The sequence below is a fragment of the Pogona vitticeps genome, chromosome 10 (genome assembly GCF_051106095.1).
Source record: "Pogona vitticeps strain Pit_001003342236 chromosome 10, PviZW2.1, whole genome shotgun sequence".
Classification (NCBI taxonomy): Eukaryota; Metazoa; Chordata; class Lepidosauria; order Squamata; family Agamidae; genus Pogona; species Pogona vitticeps.
Window position 1 is genome coordinate 547,322 of NC_135792.1, and position 18,112 is coordinate 565,433.

Below are 18,112 nucleotides of genomic sequence, written 5' to 3' on the forward strand. Positions count from 1 at the left end.
TAAAAACACTTTTCTTGTTGATCAAGTGAGGAAAGAGTTTCAAAATAAGTCTTGCCTTGCTTGTTGACAGATTATAGAGATGTTGCTGCTTCAAGGCGCCAGCTAATGGTATATGCTCAGGAACACCCTTCCGTATTGCTTCCGATGTTCCGGGGCTAAAAGCTTTTGCCAGGTGAAGGCCTGCCTCCACCTGGATGCTTCAAAGAGAACCACTTAGGGAGAGATTTTTCCGGTGGTGGGTGCACGTAAGGGGGGCGGGGAGGGAAAGAAGGCCAGATGGGTGACAGCGGGGGCGGGGGGGGCCCTGATAAGCCAGTGGCAGGAGCACATAAAACAGAAGAAAAGGCATAAGCCGAGAGTCCCTCCTTTTATTAGACACAATAACCCCCATCCTGGCGGGGAGGGGAGGGAGCCAGATAGGATCACGGTTCATTCCCGGCCTGAATGCGCTGCCAGGATATGATCAGGTCCTCCAGAGCCCATCTGCCTTTTGTCCTCTCCTCCTTTGAGCTGATGGTATCGGGGGGGGGGGCGGTCGACCAGGGCGCCCGTTGATGAGAAATTCTCTCCGAGGGCGTGTGGGGAGGGGCGAAATGAATCAGACCTGGTGCAGAGCACGGGGAAACCGGAGAGGTGGCCTGTGGAGAATGGGGTTTTTTTGGGGGGGTGCCAGCCAAAGGACGCAAGCGGGAATCAGAAAGGAAAGGCTGGGGTGGAGTGGGGGCGGGGGCAGACGTGGGCTAAGCCCCAGGAAGCCGCCTGCTTGTTCCTCCTGCTCTGCACTTACCTGCCTTCCCTCCCTCCCATCAGGTGAACCCAGCTTTCCCCTCTTTCATGTTTTCCTTGCAAAGCAGCCTTGCAAGGTAGGCCAGGCTGAGCCTACGTGAGGGAGCGGCCCAAGGCCAGCCAGTGTGCTTCAAGCAGCTTCTCTGGCTCTCCAGCCCCGGGATTTGCTGGAAGCCGCCTTATGCTTGCTTGGGTCCATAGACCCCAGTATGGCCAACTCTGGCTGGCAGTGGAAGCGTCCTTACGGCAAAGTTCGCCTAAGGGGAGCGAGGGAGGGACCACAGGCAGCAGCAGAGGGCTGCTCACGCCATGCCCTTTTTCCTCTCCCCCCCCGCCCCCCCCATCAACACCTGACCCTTGGCCTAAAACGTCTGCTTGGGAGGATGATGCTGGGCTGGGCGAGGGTGGGGGTGGGCAGGGAGAGAGACCCACACCGCTCTGCAGGCTTGGTAAGAGCTCCTCCATTAATGGGGTCAGGGTTTGCAGTGATAAAGATTTGCTGTTGTTAACTGTGTCAAAAAATCAATAATTTCCCAGCGATGCCGGGCTGCGATAGGAAAGGAGAAATCCCCAATCGCTGGCTTAGAGGTGGGGGAAGGGCACGTGTGCATGCAGTGGGGGAGGAAGGGAGGATAAAAGGGGAGATGCTGCCGAAAAGAGGGGGGGAGGCAGAGGGAATGGGAGGGTGCCAAACCCCCCAACCCCCCCCTTGCCTGGCAAATGAGCCTGGGGCTGCGGGAAGGCTGTTTTGAGAGGGTGGCCCAGAGGGAGCGACAAGACTGGATGCCCACGGAAGGCCGGCCAGAGAACCGGCTGCCAAGCGGCCAAGGTGAGCAGACAATGGTTGGGGGGTGGCAGGAGGAAGGACCGGCAGGTATGGCTCCCCCCCCCCTCCGGCCTGCTGAGTGTTTTCAGGTGCGGCGCCTTGAGTGTGCTCGATTGCGGGCAGCCATGTGGACTCAACCCGCTTTTCGCCCCGTCTTCCATGACGCGGAAGGGGAGGCACCTGGCCCAGAAAGGGCCAACCTGAGCAGGAGCTCATCTGGGCGGAGGGAAAGGTGGCCTCACCCACATGGAACGGGTTCAGATTGTGGCACTTGAGGACCCCCACCCCCCCCACCCCCTGCAAGCCTTCACCCGGAATGGAGGATTCTGGCCCCTGTTGTCCCTGAAAAAGCCTCTTTCCCGGGTTCTGGTGAGGGCTGGCCTTGGGCGGGCGTGCTTGGGCGTGCTTGATTCACCTGACTTGCACACCTCCCCAAGACTTGGCTTCTTTATTTATTGATTTGATTTGATTTATATCCCGCCCATCTGGTCTATTTGAGTCCTCTTCTGAGTTGGGTTGCCTTTCCTTCGGCCCTGCTAGCCAAGCGGGGGGTCGGCCGTGGCCAAAGGGAGTTGCGGACCATGGAAAGCCCCCTTGTCCAAATTTCAACTCCCAGAATCCCTCAGCCAGCACAGCCCTGAGGATTCTGGGAGTTGTAGTCCTGAGGTGGCGTGCCCCCAGGCTCCTGAGAAGAAGGGGATCGGCCTCTCCGAGCCCCTCCACCTCTCCGCCTGTCTAATTTTAAGGCCTGCCGGCTCTTTTGTTATTCCTGGCGCTGCCCCCCCCCATGACTTCGGCACCCGCACTGGCAAAGCTGGGATAATCTTCTGAGCCCTTTGGAGAGATTTCCTTTTGTGCGGGAAGCTGAAGAGTGAAGATGCGGCTTGTGCGGAGCTTTAAAACGCTCCCCGATCCACCCCCTCCATCTTATCGGGCCGGCGCTATCGTGCCTCTCTTTGCTAGTTGAGTTGTCAGGGCTTTGGGGGCCCTTCTGGAAGGCTTTTGGCCGCCTCTTGAAAGGAAGCCCTCTTTGGATGAACAGCCACGGGACACAAGGGGGTTCCCTCTGTCCCGTGGGTCAGCGCCCCCTCTCCACTGTTGATCCCCCCCGGGTGCAGGGGACTTGGGCGGTCCCCACCTGCCCTGGCTCCTGGTCCCCAGCCTCAGAGATTCGGCTCTTGCCAGTGCAGGCTCTGTTTAGGCATCAGTTATGCACCGAGAATTTGTCGCCATCGTCCCCGGGGGCTTTCTTTCCATCCTCAGTGTCAATATCGCTGTTCTGAATTCAGAGCACAGCTGGGAGAAGTTCCCTTTTTTCTGCTAGGATCATTCAGCCAACTTTTGCCCCCTTGGCTATGCCAGCTGGGTGATTCAGAAAAGGGGCCCCGCGGCGTAACTTCCCCAGGCTTAGTGTCAGGAGGGCTGGTTCCGCCCGTGGGCCCGAGTGCTTGTCCCCTTTCCCTGTCGTGGGCATGCGGAGAGGCTGCTCCGCCTCGAAATCCAGTCCGTGGGTTGGCTGCTGGAGAGCAGGTAAGAGCTGGCGTTGGGCCTCGCGGATCCCAAGGCCGCTCCTGGCCCCAGGATGCTGCAGTGGTCTGCGTTTGAAGAACTGGGGGCAAAGGGAGGGAGCTAGAACTGCCGGCGGCAGGGACGTTTAAGGGCGGAAGAGGAGCCGAGCAAAGGGCTGGCTTGACCAAGCCTCTCTTCTTCTCACTGTCGTTGATATGATTCTGCTGCAGGATGACGGGTATCCACGCACCCCGTGTGGTGAGCCGTGCGCACCAAGATATTCTGCCTTGGAACGTCCAACCGGCTTGCCGTCGGCTGCTCTCCGAAGGGAGAGGATGGCGCTGCCTGGGCTTGGAAAGAGCAAAAGTCCAAATCGCTCTCAGTCCCATCTGTGCGCTGGCGATTCTCCGGGGAGTGTGCCTGGAAGAGGGTCCCCCCCCCTCGGCTCCCCGTCCGCCCCCCAGGAAAGGAAGCCTTTTCAGGCGGTGGCCTGTCCCTCGCCTTGCGCTCCCCCTTTCCCTCTCCTCTCCCCTCCATTCCTTTTGTAACTTTATTATCACGGGCGCACAGGCCGATACCAGCCCAATTTGGTTAATGATCCCGGAGATAAGAATTATTCCGATAACTTCCAGGCCAGCTGGCTGGTGGGAGCCAATCGGAGGCTGGCTTTGCCAGGAAACCGATGGGGAGATAAGATAAGGGAGGAATTGTATTAACCTGCAGGGTGGCGAAACGAAAGGCAGCGCAACCGATCCCTAGATTAGGGGCACCGAGAGGAGCTGCTGCTGCCGCTGCTGCCGCTGCTGCGCGCGCACAGAGCGAGCGGGGAGGGGAAATGGACTTTGTTCTTTGCGATAATCTGGGAGATTTTGCTGGCCATTAGCTAGGCTGGGCCAGCATTTATTAATAGATGCGTCATTGTGGCTTTGCTTTCCTCCTGGATGGGGCTCAGGGAGGGGGTTGGCAGCCAGAGAGAGGCCCCTGGAGGAGCCACCCGGGCAGGAGGGCGTCTTTGCCTCCCCAGGTCCCCTTGCGGGATTCCACGTCCACATGTGCCCACTCTCCCTCTCCCTCTCTCTCTTTCTTTCCATTAAAGCCAGTCTGCATGAGTCCAGGACGGGGCACCTCTTTCTGCCTGAGGGACGCGTTCCGTTCCAGAGAAGCTCTCAGGGGCCCCAATCCAGTGGCAGGGGGTGCCGAGGGCAAAAGTGAGGAGATGGAAAATCTCCACCTATTTTAGCATCAGCCCTTACTACGGCTAGTCAGGAGAGCAATGCGTCCTTTCAAACTGAGAAAACGTAGAAAACAGCAGGGGAACAGTTAAAACTCATGGGCCAAAGAGGTGTCCCAGATACTGGATTTCTCAGTTTTTGTTTTTTCAAAGCCTGTTACGAAGGTGAGAGCCATTCGGTTGGGAAGGATGATGATTGGGAAGGGCTGCTTGTGCCGGCTCAGCCACCCCCAGCGACGAAGCACCCAAGCTTTGGGACAAGATTTTTGGGCACCTTTTCTGGGCCCCTTTTGCCACGGGTGAGCCCCCCCCCGGCAGCTCTGTGTTTATGGGATGGGGAGGGATAGTCTAAAAGTGCACCTTAAGCTTTGCCCTGTTGCTGCCTCCCCATCGGTGCTCGGAAGCAGGACAGGGCCAGGATGCCGATTGGAGCGCCTCCGGGCTTTGAGTGCGGCCGGGTGGCTGTGGGCGCTTTCCGAAGGGGCTGTTTGTTCTCCTTGGCCGGGTTGGCAGTTTGCTTTCCTGGCGTGGCCTCCAGCATCCGCTTGGCGTGCAAGTGCAGGGAGCAGTTCCTGCTCTGCCCTTTTTGGCCAAATCCGGCCGGAGCGGAGGCGGGGAGGGCGGGCAGGCGGGCGGCTCGGCTCGGCTCGCCTTATTTTTGTCCCCTTGTGTCTGGAACAGTTGCCTCCTTTATCAGAGGCGGTGTGTTTTCTCTGGTGGGCATTGATATACAGAAGATGGAGTGCTCTGACATGGAAAGTGTCAGGCAAAGGCCCTTATCTCAGAGACATGGTCTCCTGACCCAAACGCTGCTGATTAGCCAGCAAGAAGCTGGAGCAGGCAGGAAGGGGGCAGGAGGAACTGTGTGCAGGGGGGGGGGGAGAGAGAGAAGAGAGGAGGCATTTGGGCACAAAGGAAGCTTGTTTGGGAAGCCACCTGAACCCACCCACCCTGAGTTGGCAGACTCCCTCAAGAGGTCCCCTGCAGAGGGAGAGCTTTCCTGGAGGGAGGGGTGTTGTGGGGGCCAGAATTCACAGAATTTGGCATTCGTAAATGTTGGCAAACCTTTTTTTTTAAAAAACTCAAAACCTGGATCAATAATGGACACCGTGTTGGCTGTGGAACCCATTTTCTCCCCTCCACTGAGGCGGGCTTGATGCGAAGCAGCAGTGGCAGCGTCCGAGTAGGAGGAGCTACTTCCAAGTAATCCCCGGGGTTTCTGCTGGGGGAACCCAGCTGCCTTCTGTCAGATGCCACACCATGGCGTGTGTTCAAATCCCCACAGAGCCATGAAACCTGCCGATGGACCGACCGTGGGCGTCCTCCCTCACAGAGTCTATGTCAGGCTAAATGGGAGAACGTGCAGGAAGGAAGGTGTGGGGAAACAAACGAAATCACAGTCAAATAATTGTGCCGTCTAGCATCCTTTTTGGCCCAGTCCAGAAAAAGGAGCCCCTTCTTCGGAAAGGCGAATCTCCCCCTTGGCTGTGTTGTGTGTCGTATTCGCGTGCAGGAGGCCAGCTTGGGAACTGGAGTTTTTTTCCGCTTGGATTGCTGAGGGTGTAGAAACCTCTCTAGCAATGGTGCACCCCCTCTGCCTTTGGGCTCAGCATTAAGGGCACAGAGACCTTGAGCCCCCACCCACCCACCCACCCTGCTCTGCTCTGCTCTGCTTAGTGTGTTTGCCGTCCTCCAGTGGAAGGATCAGTCTGGTCCCGTGGGATTCTTCCCCACCCAGGAGGCTGGATCTGGACTTCCCTCCCACCTTCCCTGCCCAGATACACCTTGCTTGTAGGGCTTTGTGAAGGGGGTGGGGTGGGGGTCCTGCCCGGCCAGGCCAGCCCTTTCCCCCTCTTTCCAGAGACAGCGAGGAGGGCACTGGGAGCCTCCACTGTGCATCCATCGGAGGTATTGCTTAGCTGCCATCTTATCTGCTCGCTGAAAGATGAAGGTGCAGCTAAAACATTTTAGGCCAGCCTTCTGGGCCGATTTACATGTTATCTCCCCCATTAAACCGAGGCGCTTATCGGAAGATCAAGGCCATTACAGCACCAGGCCGCCTTGGCTGGCTGAGGGTCCTGACGGAGCAAAAGGCAGACTCCCTTTGGGACGGAGGCCTGCCAGAATGGCTCTGAGCCCCCCCCCCCGGTCCACTCATTTCCTCCCTGGCCCTATGGGGACCCCCGGCAGGGCGACTGGTGGGGACCACAGGAGGGGCGGCTGGGGAGAAGATGGGGTTGGGGGAGTGACCTCAGAAAGCCATTGGAGAAACGCCACAGAGCGTGTCCAGTGGCCGGAAGGACGACACCTCTGCCCTCAGGGCCACGATGCGGCTTTATCCGGCAGGGTGCGGGAAAGGTAGCTATTCCCCAGCAATGCATGTTTTAGAAGGAGAAACAGCTGGAAGGGAGACCCCCCCCCCCGCGTCCCCTGCTCAGCACTCTGAGGGTCCCAACTCTTAACCCCCAGCAGCCTCTCTGGGTGGGTGTCTGAGGAAGCTGCTGCCGGTCAGAGTTGGCAACACTGGTCTTGATGGACGGAGGCTCTGACGAGGCCTCTGGGCAGCATTTAAGGTTCACAGACCTCTGCCCTCTGGCTGCTCTCGAGGCTGGGCCAGCGGAGGGTCCCTCGTCACAAGCGGTCTCCTTCTCACCTTGAGCGTTCCGAGAACTCTTGGGCTGCCCCAGGACAGTCGCTCCCTGTTACATAGAAAGATGGCAGAGCGCACACACACCCCTTCTGCGCCTCTTCAGACTCAGGGGGAGGAATAGAACCGGCGGTGCTTCCCCGTGCAAAAAGAAAGCGAGACTATCTCCTGCAAGTCAGCAGCACGACAAGGGACAGGTTTAGCCAAAGCTTCCCGGCTGTTCCTTGCTTCCTTTGTTCGGTTGGTTGATTTGCAGGCCGCTTTCCTCCCACGACTAAGATTCAGAGGGGGGGTCGGTGGCCCTTCCTGGAGGCTTTTAATCCACACTGGCAGAGGGTGGACTAAATCGCCCTTAGAGTGGCTTCCGGCTTGACCTCTTGGATTGTGTAACGCCAAAATATCTTCCTGTGACAGTTCAGGACTGTCTGGGAACCCCACGGCGGCAGACGCCCTCTTGCCACAGCCAGGAGGCACCCGGGTGTCCTCGCCCCCTTCCTTCGGCTCCCTCAACCCTTTCTTCCCCTTCTCTCTCTTTCCAGGTGAGCTGGAGCTGGTGACGTCCGAAGGGGAGAGCCAGCTGCGGGCCAAGCAGAGCGTGCCCGAGGGGCTGTCGTGGGGTCCCTATCGGGGGAACATCCACAGCGAACCCACGTCTCCGCCGCCCACAGAGCCGGTAAGCGTCGGCCAGAGAAAGTGGGAAAGGGAGAGACGGTGGGCCGGTTGACGGCAGGTGGATTCCGCTCTGCTTCCAAGGGGGCAGGATCGGCCCTGCCCAACGGTCTAGTTTCTTTACACCACATCCGCCCTGCAGGGAAGGGAAGGGAAGGGTTAGGGTTAGGGTGGTGTGTGAGACCAGGAGAGACCTGGCCCCAAAGATCATTCGGCCTCGTCATGATCCTTGATCCCAGGCCAGCCTGCTTGTCATCCGAGGGCTGCCCCCGCTGGGCTCACGGGCTCAGAGAGTGCTGGGCGTTGCTTTCCTCCCGAGCCTTAGGGTGAACGGGCTTCTTCATGCGCTCCTGGGTTGTTCCTTCCCCCTTTCTTGCTCCTTCTGAAACTTTGGGTCGAACACAGAGGACATCAGCGGCAGAGGCCGACTTCTTCTCCTCTCCATTGAGTTCAATCCTCGGTCACCCCCTTCTTGCAAAATCACGGGAGGGGGCGGGCACGTGCCCCCTGAACCCCGTTTTTGCCCCCCAACCCCAAGGACCCTCTTTCCCTCCCCCTCTTGCAGCCCCCCCCCTTCCCGCCTCCGTCCTCCTGCCCTTCGGTTCCTGGCTGTGGACAAATCCATGGAATTCAAAAGCTGGAGACGATGCCATTGAAAAGGGGACTCGGGGGCTGTGGGGTGAACCTCCCTTTCTGCGCACCACGTTCTTGTCTGATTCCAATAAAAATATTGCAAAATCTCTCGGAAACAAAGTGATAAGAATAATAGAGCAGCGTGTACACCACGACCAAGAAAAAGTGCCGTGGACATGATTTATCGCTTCGGCGCAGAGAGTTCTGAAACGCCCTGGAATTCAGTGAAGGAAAACAACCACCCAGAGAGGGCTCAGCCTTCCCTTTTGCCAGAGGAATAAGACCCTAGCGGGGGGGGTGGGGGGGGGAGACGGACAGACAGACAGACATTTCATGAGATAGCTATGCGGGGGGGGCAGTTATTTGTTCTCTGGGCAGTGAGTGGGCCTTTTGGGATAGGGATGGGGTGGCTGTTGCTTGGAGGGGGGAATCCACGCGCAGCTCATCCTCGCCTCCTCCCCCCCCTTGACTTTCCCTCTAGAGTTTCTGTCCCAGACACGTTGGCCTGGGTCTCCTCCGGAGGGGAAAAGCTGAGGAAGTGGAGGAGGAGGAGGAGGAGGAGGAGGAGGAGGGCCTGCCAGGAACCCATCCAGCTCTCACAGAGGAATAAGGGGGACACCCAGTCTTGGCCTCCTTTTTCTGTCTCTCTCTCCCCCCCCCCCCGTCTCTTTCTCTCTCTCTCTCTCTCTTGCTCTCTGTCTCTCCTCCGCTCAAGCCTCCCCGTTTATCTTTTGCCGAATTAAATCCTTGATTAACCCTTATCTTGCCAGCTTGGCGGCTATCTCTCCGGTGGCGCCATCTGTCCAGACAACCGGTGCAGGATGATTGATTTCTTAAAGATATGCCGCTGCTTTTTTCTGATACTTCGTTTATTGTCTAAATATTTTTGCTCCCATTTCAGCAGCTTCTCTTATCAAGCTGTGTTGATGATTCCCAGCCCTGCCTCCCCCCACCCGCTTTCCTCACCCCCCCTTTCTCTCCCTCTCTTCCTTTCCTGTATGTTGCCACTTGCCTCTACCTCCCTCACCCCCCCCCAAATCTCCTGGCCAGAGAATTGGGGGGGGGTATGTGTGAAGAGGATGGCCTTGGTCCCCCACCCCCCACCCCCGAGAACCACAAAATGTCTTGGGGTCTTTTTTTGTTTCTGGGCACAAAACAGGGTGGAAGGAAAAGTGCAAACAGGGCGAGAAGGTGGTGGGGCCTCTTTTAGACCACGGCAACCTCGCCAGCAGGTGTTGGCTTCCGAGTCTCACAGGACCCTTCCTCAGGCTGGAGGGCGGAGAAGAGAGGGAGGCTGGGAGGGACCAGGGAGAGCCTGGTGTTCCAACCGCCACCTTCCCTTTGGCGCCTCTGGGATGCGAGACCTCTGGGGGAAAGGCAGCTAGGAAGGGAGGCCGCCCGCCTTTACCCTTCTGCCCCTGCATCGCACGTGTGCGCTTGAGAGTTTCACGAGGAAGTGCGTTGTCCTTCCCATTTCCCTCCCCTCCCAATTTCTCTTTTGCACAAGGGATAATTCCAACAGGTGTGGGGTTTTGTACGCTTGCTGGTTTTAGCAAAGGGGCACCATTTGCGCTTCCCCGGTGGGTCGAAACAGGGCCACGGTTGAGGTTCCGACGTGCTGCAAATTTTGCCGTGTCCAGCAATGGAGGTTTTCGCCTTCGCGCCATCTGCGTGGGCTCCCCCAAGGCTTCCCTCCCCTTCAGCCGCTGGAAGGCTGTGCCGTTGAATCCATCAAGCATAGCTCTTCCGACATTCCTAGGCAGCCAAGACTGCCGGGGCAAGTTACTTTGAGGACTACGGTTCCCATAATCCCCCAGAGAGAATTGAATAGGGCAGTTTTTTGAGTTGTGTTGAAGAGAAAAATCTTTTCCACCCTGGGATTCTGAGAGCCCCCCCCCCCGCCTGCCCCTGGCCCGAGGCACTGTGCCAACCCACGCCAAAGAGCCCAGCCAGGAACCCGGCCGGCACCTCCTTGGAACCGAGGGCTGGGAGGTATTCCTTTGGGGGGGGGGAGGAATTGCTTGCTGCAAGGGCATCTGCTCAGATCTCCCCCCCCCCCCACCGCTTTGGCCCTGGCCTGGTGGTGGAGCACCGGCTTTTTATCAGTGGACGTTTCAGAGTTTCACCTCAGCGCGTCCAGGTAGTTGTAGCCCCCTTCCAAAGAAGTAACTTTTGGAAGCTCTGTTTTGGAGAGATCCGTGGCTCCTGAGAAGCCTCTTCTCTCTCCCAGCCCCCCCACCCCCACCCCAGTCCCTGCCTGCTTGCGAGGAGGCCAAATTCTCCTCAGCTGTTTAATGATTAGCCCGTGTGACGGTTCTCCCTTCTTCCCGTGTTTGGCGTTTGGCGAGGGGTCCGGGCTGCCACAGATAAAGCATCCCGGGCGGATGTTGCTCAGATACAGTTTCCGATGGTTATCGGGCCTCTGGCGGATCGGAGACACTGACCTCTTTGTTTACGGGGAGAACAAGGAGCGTTTTCAGCGCCACGTCCCAGGGAAGAGCTGGCATGGGAACCGGCCTGAAAGGGTTGCCCGGGTGTGCCTCTCGGGGGGGGGGGCTTCGGCTCCCCACCCAGCGGGGCGCTGGGGAGGGCCAGGGAGATTTGCAGGGAGCCAGGGCTGTTTGGGACCCCGGCTGGCCAGGAGGCGGCTGCCAGGAGCCCATCTGCAGAGAAGGCAAGGGGGGCGCGGGGGGGTGGGGGAGAAGAAGAAGTTGGGCTGTCCAACTCTGGCACCTTGGGACTCCGACGGCCACGGTTCCTGCTTCAGATGGCGGGCTGGTGGCCGAGCTGGGAGCTCATCCCTCGGGGGTCCTGCTGCCTGGTGAAGCTGGCATGCCAGCTATAGGGTCGGGGGGGCAATGGGGGAGCAGGGCTCCTGTGCTCCCTGGGGGTGGTGTTCCCCTCTCCGTGGGGCATCGCCCTTCCAGGCCACCTTTGTCTCGGCATCAGTTACGCCCAGTGTGGTTGATCTAAGAGGACTTCTTTATTTGTTTATTTTGAGGGTGTTTTCCTTTCTGGGGAGGGGGGCTTTAAGGGGAAGAGGAGAACTGCATGAGTACGAGAGAGAGAGAGAGAGAGTCTTTTTCAGCAAGCTAAATGGACTCTGCCCTTCTGCTTTTGAGGTGGGGAGGGGGCGGCCCAGACGGGATTGGGTGTTTATGTGGCTTTTCCCCACGGAAGCACTGCTGGCTCAAGAGTGTCCCTCCCTGCTCAGTGTGGGTCAGCGCAGGGACCCCACTCTCAAATGCTAGCCTGGGGTACGGTATGTGTGTGTGTGTGTGTGTGTGTGTATGCATATGTGTGTGTGTGTGTGCATGTGTGCGTGTGTGTGTGTCGCCACTGACTGAAGTGCTGATTCAGCCAAACAGCGGGAGAGATGCCTGCTGCCCCACCCCACCCAAAAATGCCACCCACATGGACACACTTTCAGCGACACACTTATTTCTGCGCGCGCACACACAGAGAGCTACCCACATACTGTACATGGAGATGCACTTGCCGGAATTAGGAAGGCTGCTTTTCTCACACCATCAGCAGAAGCGTGTGTGCATGCACGCGTGTGTGAGTGAGTGTTGGGGAGAATGTGTGTGTGTGTGTGTGTGTGTGTGTGTGTGGTTTTTTTTTTTTATCAAGCTGTGAGCACTCTGCTCCTTCAAGCGATAAGCCCTAAACCGACCAAGACTGTCAGTCTGAGTTGGAGGGTTTAGAAATATTGGTACGAATAATTAGATTTCATATCGTTACTGCTGCAGCCATCGAAGGATCAGGCAGATTAATTTTTTCTCTCCCTCCCTCGCTCTCTCTCCCCCCCTTCCCTCCCTCCCCCCTCCCTCCCTTCTCATTAATATTCATTAGCGGCAGATGAAGGCAGAGTCCAAGGCCTGCAAAGTTAAGGGAGCAGCAACGGGGGCGAAGGGGGGCGTGCGCGTGCGAGGAGGGCAGGACCGGGCAGGAAAAGACAGTCAAGGAAGCTGCTTGTGTGTGTGTGTGTGTCTTGCGGCGTTTGTGGAGACAAGCACATGCCCCTATTCTACTCTGTGGGCCTCTGCACCCCGAATCTGCCTTTCCATTCCAGCCCCTAATGGTTACCAGAAATGGCCTGGAGGGGGGGGAGCAGATCCCACCCACACCCTCATAAGGGCTCTGTTTTGCCCACGTGCTGTAGGACGGCTTGGGCCATTTTGAAACTGTTGAAACCCTCTTAAGTGAATTATCAGCATGGCACGGTACGTTTCCCACCAGGGGGTCCCGCCAAGGTGAACCTTCCTGCCCAACCTGGGCAGAGTCGGGGCTGATCCAACGAGATGGGCACGAGGCCTGCTGGCCCCTTCAGTCGTGACCCAGAGGACTCCGTTTGAACCCTGACAGGAGCTCAAAAGGAGCCGTCCGTCTCTAGAAGGACAAAACCTCCACAGACCACAAGCGGGGGAGCTGTTCCCTCGTTCATTCCCATCTCCTTCCGTTTCCACCCCACTTTTCCTCCAGCAGGCACAAGGCGACATGTGGGTGCCCACCGCCCCACTCCCTTCTGTCTGCACAGCTTCCCTGTGGGGCCGGCCGGCCGGCCAGCCCGAGGCGATGCTTTGCAGCCCGGAGAGCCTGGTTTGGGGGACACTGGTGGGGGCCGAGGGCATCTCTGCCCGGGCAGGCAGGCGGAGCAGCTCCACAGGATCAGAGCGCCAGGCTGGCCACCAGGATCCCCGCGGGAAGGGATAGCCAGCTTGTTTGTTGGGGGACGAGAAGGGATCTCGCCTTCTGTGGCAGGCGGGCCTCTCCTCAGGTCCGCGGGGATCGTGGCCTCGGGCGCGGGCTGGCTGGCTTCCTGGCACTTTCTCCTTCTCTCCTGGAAGTCTGTGATGGAGGCAGCACCATGAAGGTGGGGGTGGGGAGTGGTCAGGGCCCAGGAGCTGGGGTGCCCGTTGTTGTTTTGCCCAGGTGGTGCAAAGCGAGGACCGGTCCATTTCCTCCCCTCCTCCTGACCGTCTCCCCCTCCCTTCTCTCTTCCTCCCTGTGCGTGGCTGAGGTGACGGGGTGAAGGGGCTGTTTCCTCCATAGCCGGCAACGCTGGGCCCCGGGGTCAAGAGAGAGAGAGGAAATAACAAGCCTGTTGTGTTTCCAGGCACGCTGCTCCGTTGGCCTCAAGCCATGCCATCGGGTCAGCTGGGCAGCAAGGCAGGCGGGGATCCGTTTCCACAAGGGTGTGTGTGTGTGTGTGTGGTGCACAACAGGGGCTGTGTCCTGCTAGCTCTGGGCTTCCTCTTCTTCTCGGGCGCAGGCACACTGAGGGAGGGGCTGGTGCAGAGTTGGGCGCCCTGCCGAACCTGTGGAGGTGTTCACAGAGGTTTACGAATTCTGGATCCTGCCACTAACGTGACTCCCAAACCAGGTTCTGAGCACAGTGTGAAACCTTAAAGGAGGTGAAGAAAGATACCGACCTCCACCCCGTCTCTGGCCGGTGCCCAGGAGTGGTGGGGCCAACCGTTGGCCTTCGGCCCATCATTTATTTATTTATTTATTTTATTTATATCCCGCCTATCTGGTCAAACGAGGACCACTCATAGGCCCATGAGGCTGTTTCCCGTGAAATGGGTAGACTCGGAATGCGCTCACGTGCCTCTGGTTCTCTTGCTAGGCCAACCAGCCAGTGACCCTTGTGCTGGAAGATGATTGTTGCTGGCTGTCGAAGCTGCCACTGGTGCCGGGCGAAGGCGAGGCGAATTCTGTGATCTACAAGAAGGGTCAGTCTCTCTCTCTCTCTATCTCTCTCCCCCCTACCTACCTACCTACCTACCTACCTACCTACCTACCTACCTACCTACCTACCTACCTACCTACCTACCTACCTACCTACCTACCTACCTACCTACCTACCTACCTACCTACCTACCTACCATATCTGATCTGTTCACATAGCTCTGCTGATCTTGTCGTGATTTCTTCTCTTGTTCGTCGGGAGTCGCCTAGGCAAGGAACAGACAGGTCCCTGCCATCTAGGAGGATACAATCTTGTGAGAAACAATGGAGAAAATAACAGAAAGAGTGGTGAAAAGGGCGAGGGGATGATTGCAGGGAAATGGCAGCTGAATGAACTGAAAACATTAGTTGCTTAAAGCAGAAGGGATTAAAGATTAAGGCAAGCCACTCCTGGAAAAGATGAATGAGAGAGAGAAAGAGAGAGAGAGAGAGATGGATGGTGGGTTTGTTTAAGCATTGAGGAGTTCCAGGCAGAGGAGGAATGAAGGAGAACAGGCGAGGAGCAACCGATGGTAAAAATCTGGAGAGGCCAAAGTGATGGGCAGGGAGTACCCAAGAGTTACTAATTGAGGGGGGGGTGCGGACCATGGAGTGCATGCTGGTGAATGCCTGGGCCAATGCTGCCCCCTATGGGTGGCCGTATGGTTTGCAGGCACCAGCCCTTGCAGAGTAGGTCCTGCTGTTCTCTCCAGGGAGGTGAAATCTTCCTCTTTTTAAAGCTTCCCCTGGGCCCTCCGAGGCAGGTCGCCCGCCTGCCTGTTTTTAAAGTGGGGACCTGAGGCTGAGGGAGTGTGGTCTTCTGAGGGCCCCTCAGGATCAGCTTGTTTTATTTTAATTCACTTATTGCAGCATGTCTTAGCTGGAGCCCTCCCAAAGTGGCAGTACCGTGCCGGGGGGGGGGACCCTTCCCCTCGCTGATCGCTTTTGAAATGCACTCCCATATATATATACACACACACACACAAAGAGAGAGAGCAGTTCACCTGAGGTCATTTTGTCTCTGCCGTGTCCTCAGATAACTCTATCTGGTGCAAGACCACCAAGGCCATCTTGGAAGGAGAGGCGCTGAGGGCCTTCGTCATGGCTGAGCCCATGGGGATCCCCAACCACACGGTGAAGACTGAGGCCGGGGAGTCTTCTTATTTGGCCTCCTTGCCCCCCGAAATCCAGCTTCTGCCCCAGCAAGCAGGCATGGCGGCCATCTTGGCCACGGCAGTCGTGAACAGTAAGTGGCCAGCTGGGGAACTGGACCCTGGCTGGATCAGGCCATTTCATGGTTCTTGTTGGGTCATACCGTTGTTTCACGAGGAGACTCGGGCTGTGTTGGATTTGTGGTTCCTGTTCTGCATAGCTTGGACATAATTCGTTAGAAATCATTACCCCGCAAACCCAAGGAGGGAAGGGCAGAATCAATAACAGGTCTAAAAATAATGATCCTAATTGTTCAGTATAAATAATGTTATTTTTGAGTAACGATTTCACGGTTCATATTACTTTAATCCCTGCTTGGTCCTATTAGTAAGTCTAAATGACATTTCCATCTTAGGTGAGCCAGTTAACAAATTAACTCCATAAAGTATTCTTAACGGTTTAACATCCATATATGAATAAATCAAAACACCAACATTTTGAAGCTCTGCAGCAACACCTTGACTATGGTGATTGTTCTAGTTGTAGTTGTTCAAATTGGCTTTTGAAATTACATTTCTTGCAGTTGTACATCCCAGGCATCTTTCTGTGTGGGAAATGGCCTCTGAATATATTTATTATGTTTCTTCTTCTTCTTTTCCCCCAGGAGCTGGGGCCATGCATGATTCTCCCCCTCTTACCATTTTCTGTGTCAGGCAAACCAACCAGGGACTGAAATCCTGTTGCTTAGCCTAGTAGGTTGCGACTAGATTAGGCCCATGGAATCAGTGGGATTCCCCGATGCTCCACTGCGCCTTCTCTCGTCGCGACATACTCGACTAACCAGCAAGATTTTGTTCAGTGAGGTAGAGAAGGCATGGGCCTCTATCCGCCTAAGCAGTGGTTGCCCGGCTGTAGCTTGCACCAACCTTCCCCTTACCTAGAAGGGTGCCTTTCAGAGCTGGTCCCTTGGTGTCCCTCTGGCCCCATATGGTCTACTCTGACTGGCAGCATCTGTGGTCCTCCCGGATCCCAGGAAGGTGTTTTTCCAGTCACTTCCTGAAGATGCTGCTGGTTAAAGGGTGAACTAGGGATGCAGATGGTGTGCGGCACCAGTAAACTACAGCTCCCCTCAGGCTGGCAGTGGGATATGGGAGTTGTAGTCCCCCCCCCCATACACAAGGATATCTCCCAAGCTCTGCCTCTTTTGCCATTTCTGGGGATGGCATCCAGCGCTTCCACCTCTGTGTTCTCCATAATCTCTCTCTCTCTCTCTCTCTCTCTTTGCGGACCCTCCCCTCCAGAGGACGTGTTCCCATGCAAGGACTGTGGCATCTGGTACCGGAGCGAGCGCAACCTGCGGGCCCACCTGACGTTCTACTGCGCCAGCCGGCAAAACGCCGCTTCGCCGACGGTGGAGGAGAAGCCGAAGGAGGCCTACCCCAACGAGCGCGTCTGCCCCTTCCCTCAGTGCCAGAAGAGCTGCCCCAGCGCCAGCTCCTTGGAGATCCACATGCGCAGCCACAGTGGTATGAGGGGGGGCGCCTCTCCCAGCGGGCAGCTGGGGGCTCGTTTCGGAGGTGGGGGGAGGAGAAGGAGGAGACCAAGACAGCTCAGCTAAGAGCAAAGGCTGTGTGTGTGTGTGTGTGTGTGTGTGTGTGTGTGTGAGAGAGAGAGAGAGAGAGAGAGAGGGTCTGGAACTGGCAGCCCCCACCCCCACCCCTTGGGGGAAAAACCCACCTCTCCGTGGAAGTCAAGGAATATTTTAGGGGCTGCATCTTCTGCATCAAAACTGTGATCCTGCAATCTGGAGCATCTCTTCTCGGAAGTAATTCTGGAAGTGAAGTTCCATGGGCCTTGCTCCCTAGCCAGGGACTTCAGTGGTCAGGCTGGATCTGGGTTCCGTCAGAAAATGCCCACAAGTGGACCCAAAGGCTTGAAAGCCTCCTCCACGCTCACTCTCTTCCCCGATTGCTGGCGGGATGCTCGGAACAAGCGCCACCACTGACTCCCCTCCCCAGCCTTGCCCGGGAAGGCACTGGGGTGCCAGCTCCCTAGAAGCACATAGCCAGTCTTGACCAGATGCCAAAGGATCAGTCATGCCATGTTTCCACGGCCCCGTTTTTAGGGAAGTTGAGAACCACCTGACTCCTTCATGCCTCTTCTGGGCATGTTTCAGAAGCTCCTGGGGTTCCTCTCAGGGCTGGGACAGCCCACCTGCTGGGGGAGCACACCCAGATTTCTTGGGCCGGCCCTGCCGTCTGGGCAATGGGGCGACGGTGGTGCGCTGTAATGTTTCGATGTCCTGACGCCCTTGCTTGCTTCTGGCTTCTCTTCCAGGAGAGAGGCCCTTTGTCTGCCTCATCTGCCTTTCTGCCTTCACCACTAAAGCCAACTGCGAGCGTCACCTGAAGGTTCATACGGACACGCTGAATGGTAAGCCCCTCTTGCGCTGGCGAGCCCCAGCCAGCCGGCCGGCCAGGAGGAAATGCGTCTCCCCGCTGGGGACCCTCTGAGCCGGGAGGGGGGGGGCTCCTTTGAATCTACCACCCCCGGAATGCCCTCCCTTTCCACCTTGTATGTTACCAGGAGGATTCTGGGAACGGTGGCCCAGGGGACAGCTTTTCTAGCCTCTGGCTAGGAGGGTCCCAAGCTGTTCAGTGTTCACCGTGTTTCGTGCTTTCTGTCGCTAGCGCAGTAGAATCATAGAATCACAGAATCATTTAAGTTGGAAGGGGCCACCAAGGCCACCAACTCCGAGCCCCCTGCTCAGGGCAGGTGTACAAGGCAAAGGAGATCCGCCAGGTGGTTGTCTTAAGTTTCTCCTGAATGCCTCCAGCCCTGGAGCGCTCAACGCCTCCCCTTAAGGTCATGGGTTCCGTTGTCGTACTGCTCTAACCGTTAAGATGTTTTCCCTGATACTCAGCCT

General features: G+C 57.2%; 1 protein-coding gene across 3 annotated transcripts in view; it reads left to right on the top strand.

The window, feature by feature from the left end:
- ZFPM1 (zinc finger protein, FOG family member 1) overlaps positions 1 to 18,112 on the top strand; it is a 73,289-nt gene that overhangs the window by 48,891 nt on the left and 6,286 nt on the right. For 2 of the 3 annotated variants that reach the window (XM_072980813.2, XM_072980814.2), the window contains exons 4-8: positions 7,539 to 7,672; positions 13,934 to 14,039; positions 15,071 to 15,280; positions 16,488 to 16,712; positions 17,524 to 17,619. In XM_072980813.2, coding sequence (XP_072836914.2) covers positions 7,539 to 7,672; positions 13,934 to 14,039; positions 15,071 to 15,280; positions 16,488 to 16,712; positions 17,524 to 17,619 — 771 coding nt within the window. The remainder of the gene's footprint in view (positions 1 to 7,538; positions 7,673 to 13,933; positions 14,040 to 15,070; positions 15,281 to 16,487; positions 16,713 to 17,523; positions 17,620 to 18,112) is intronic. The other variant, XM_072980815.2, reaches the window with a different exon arrangement.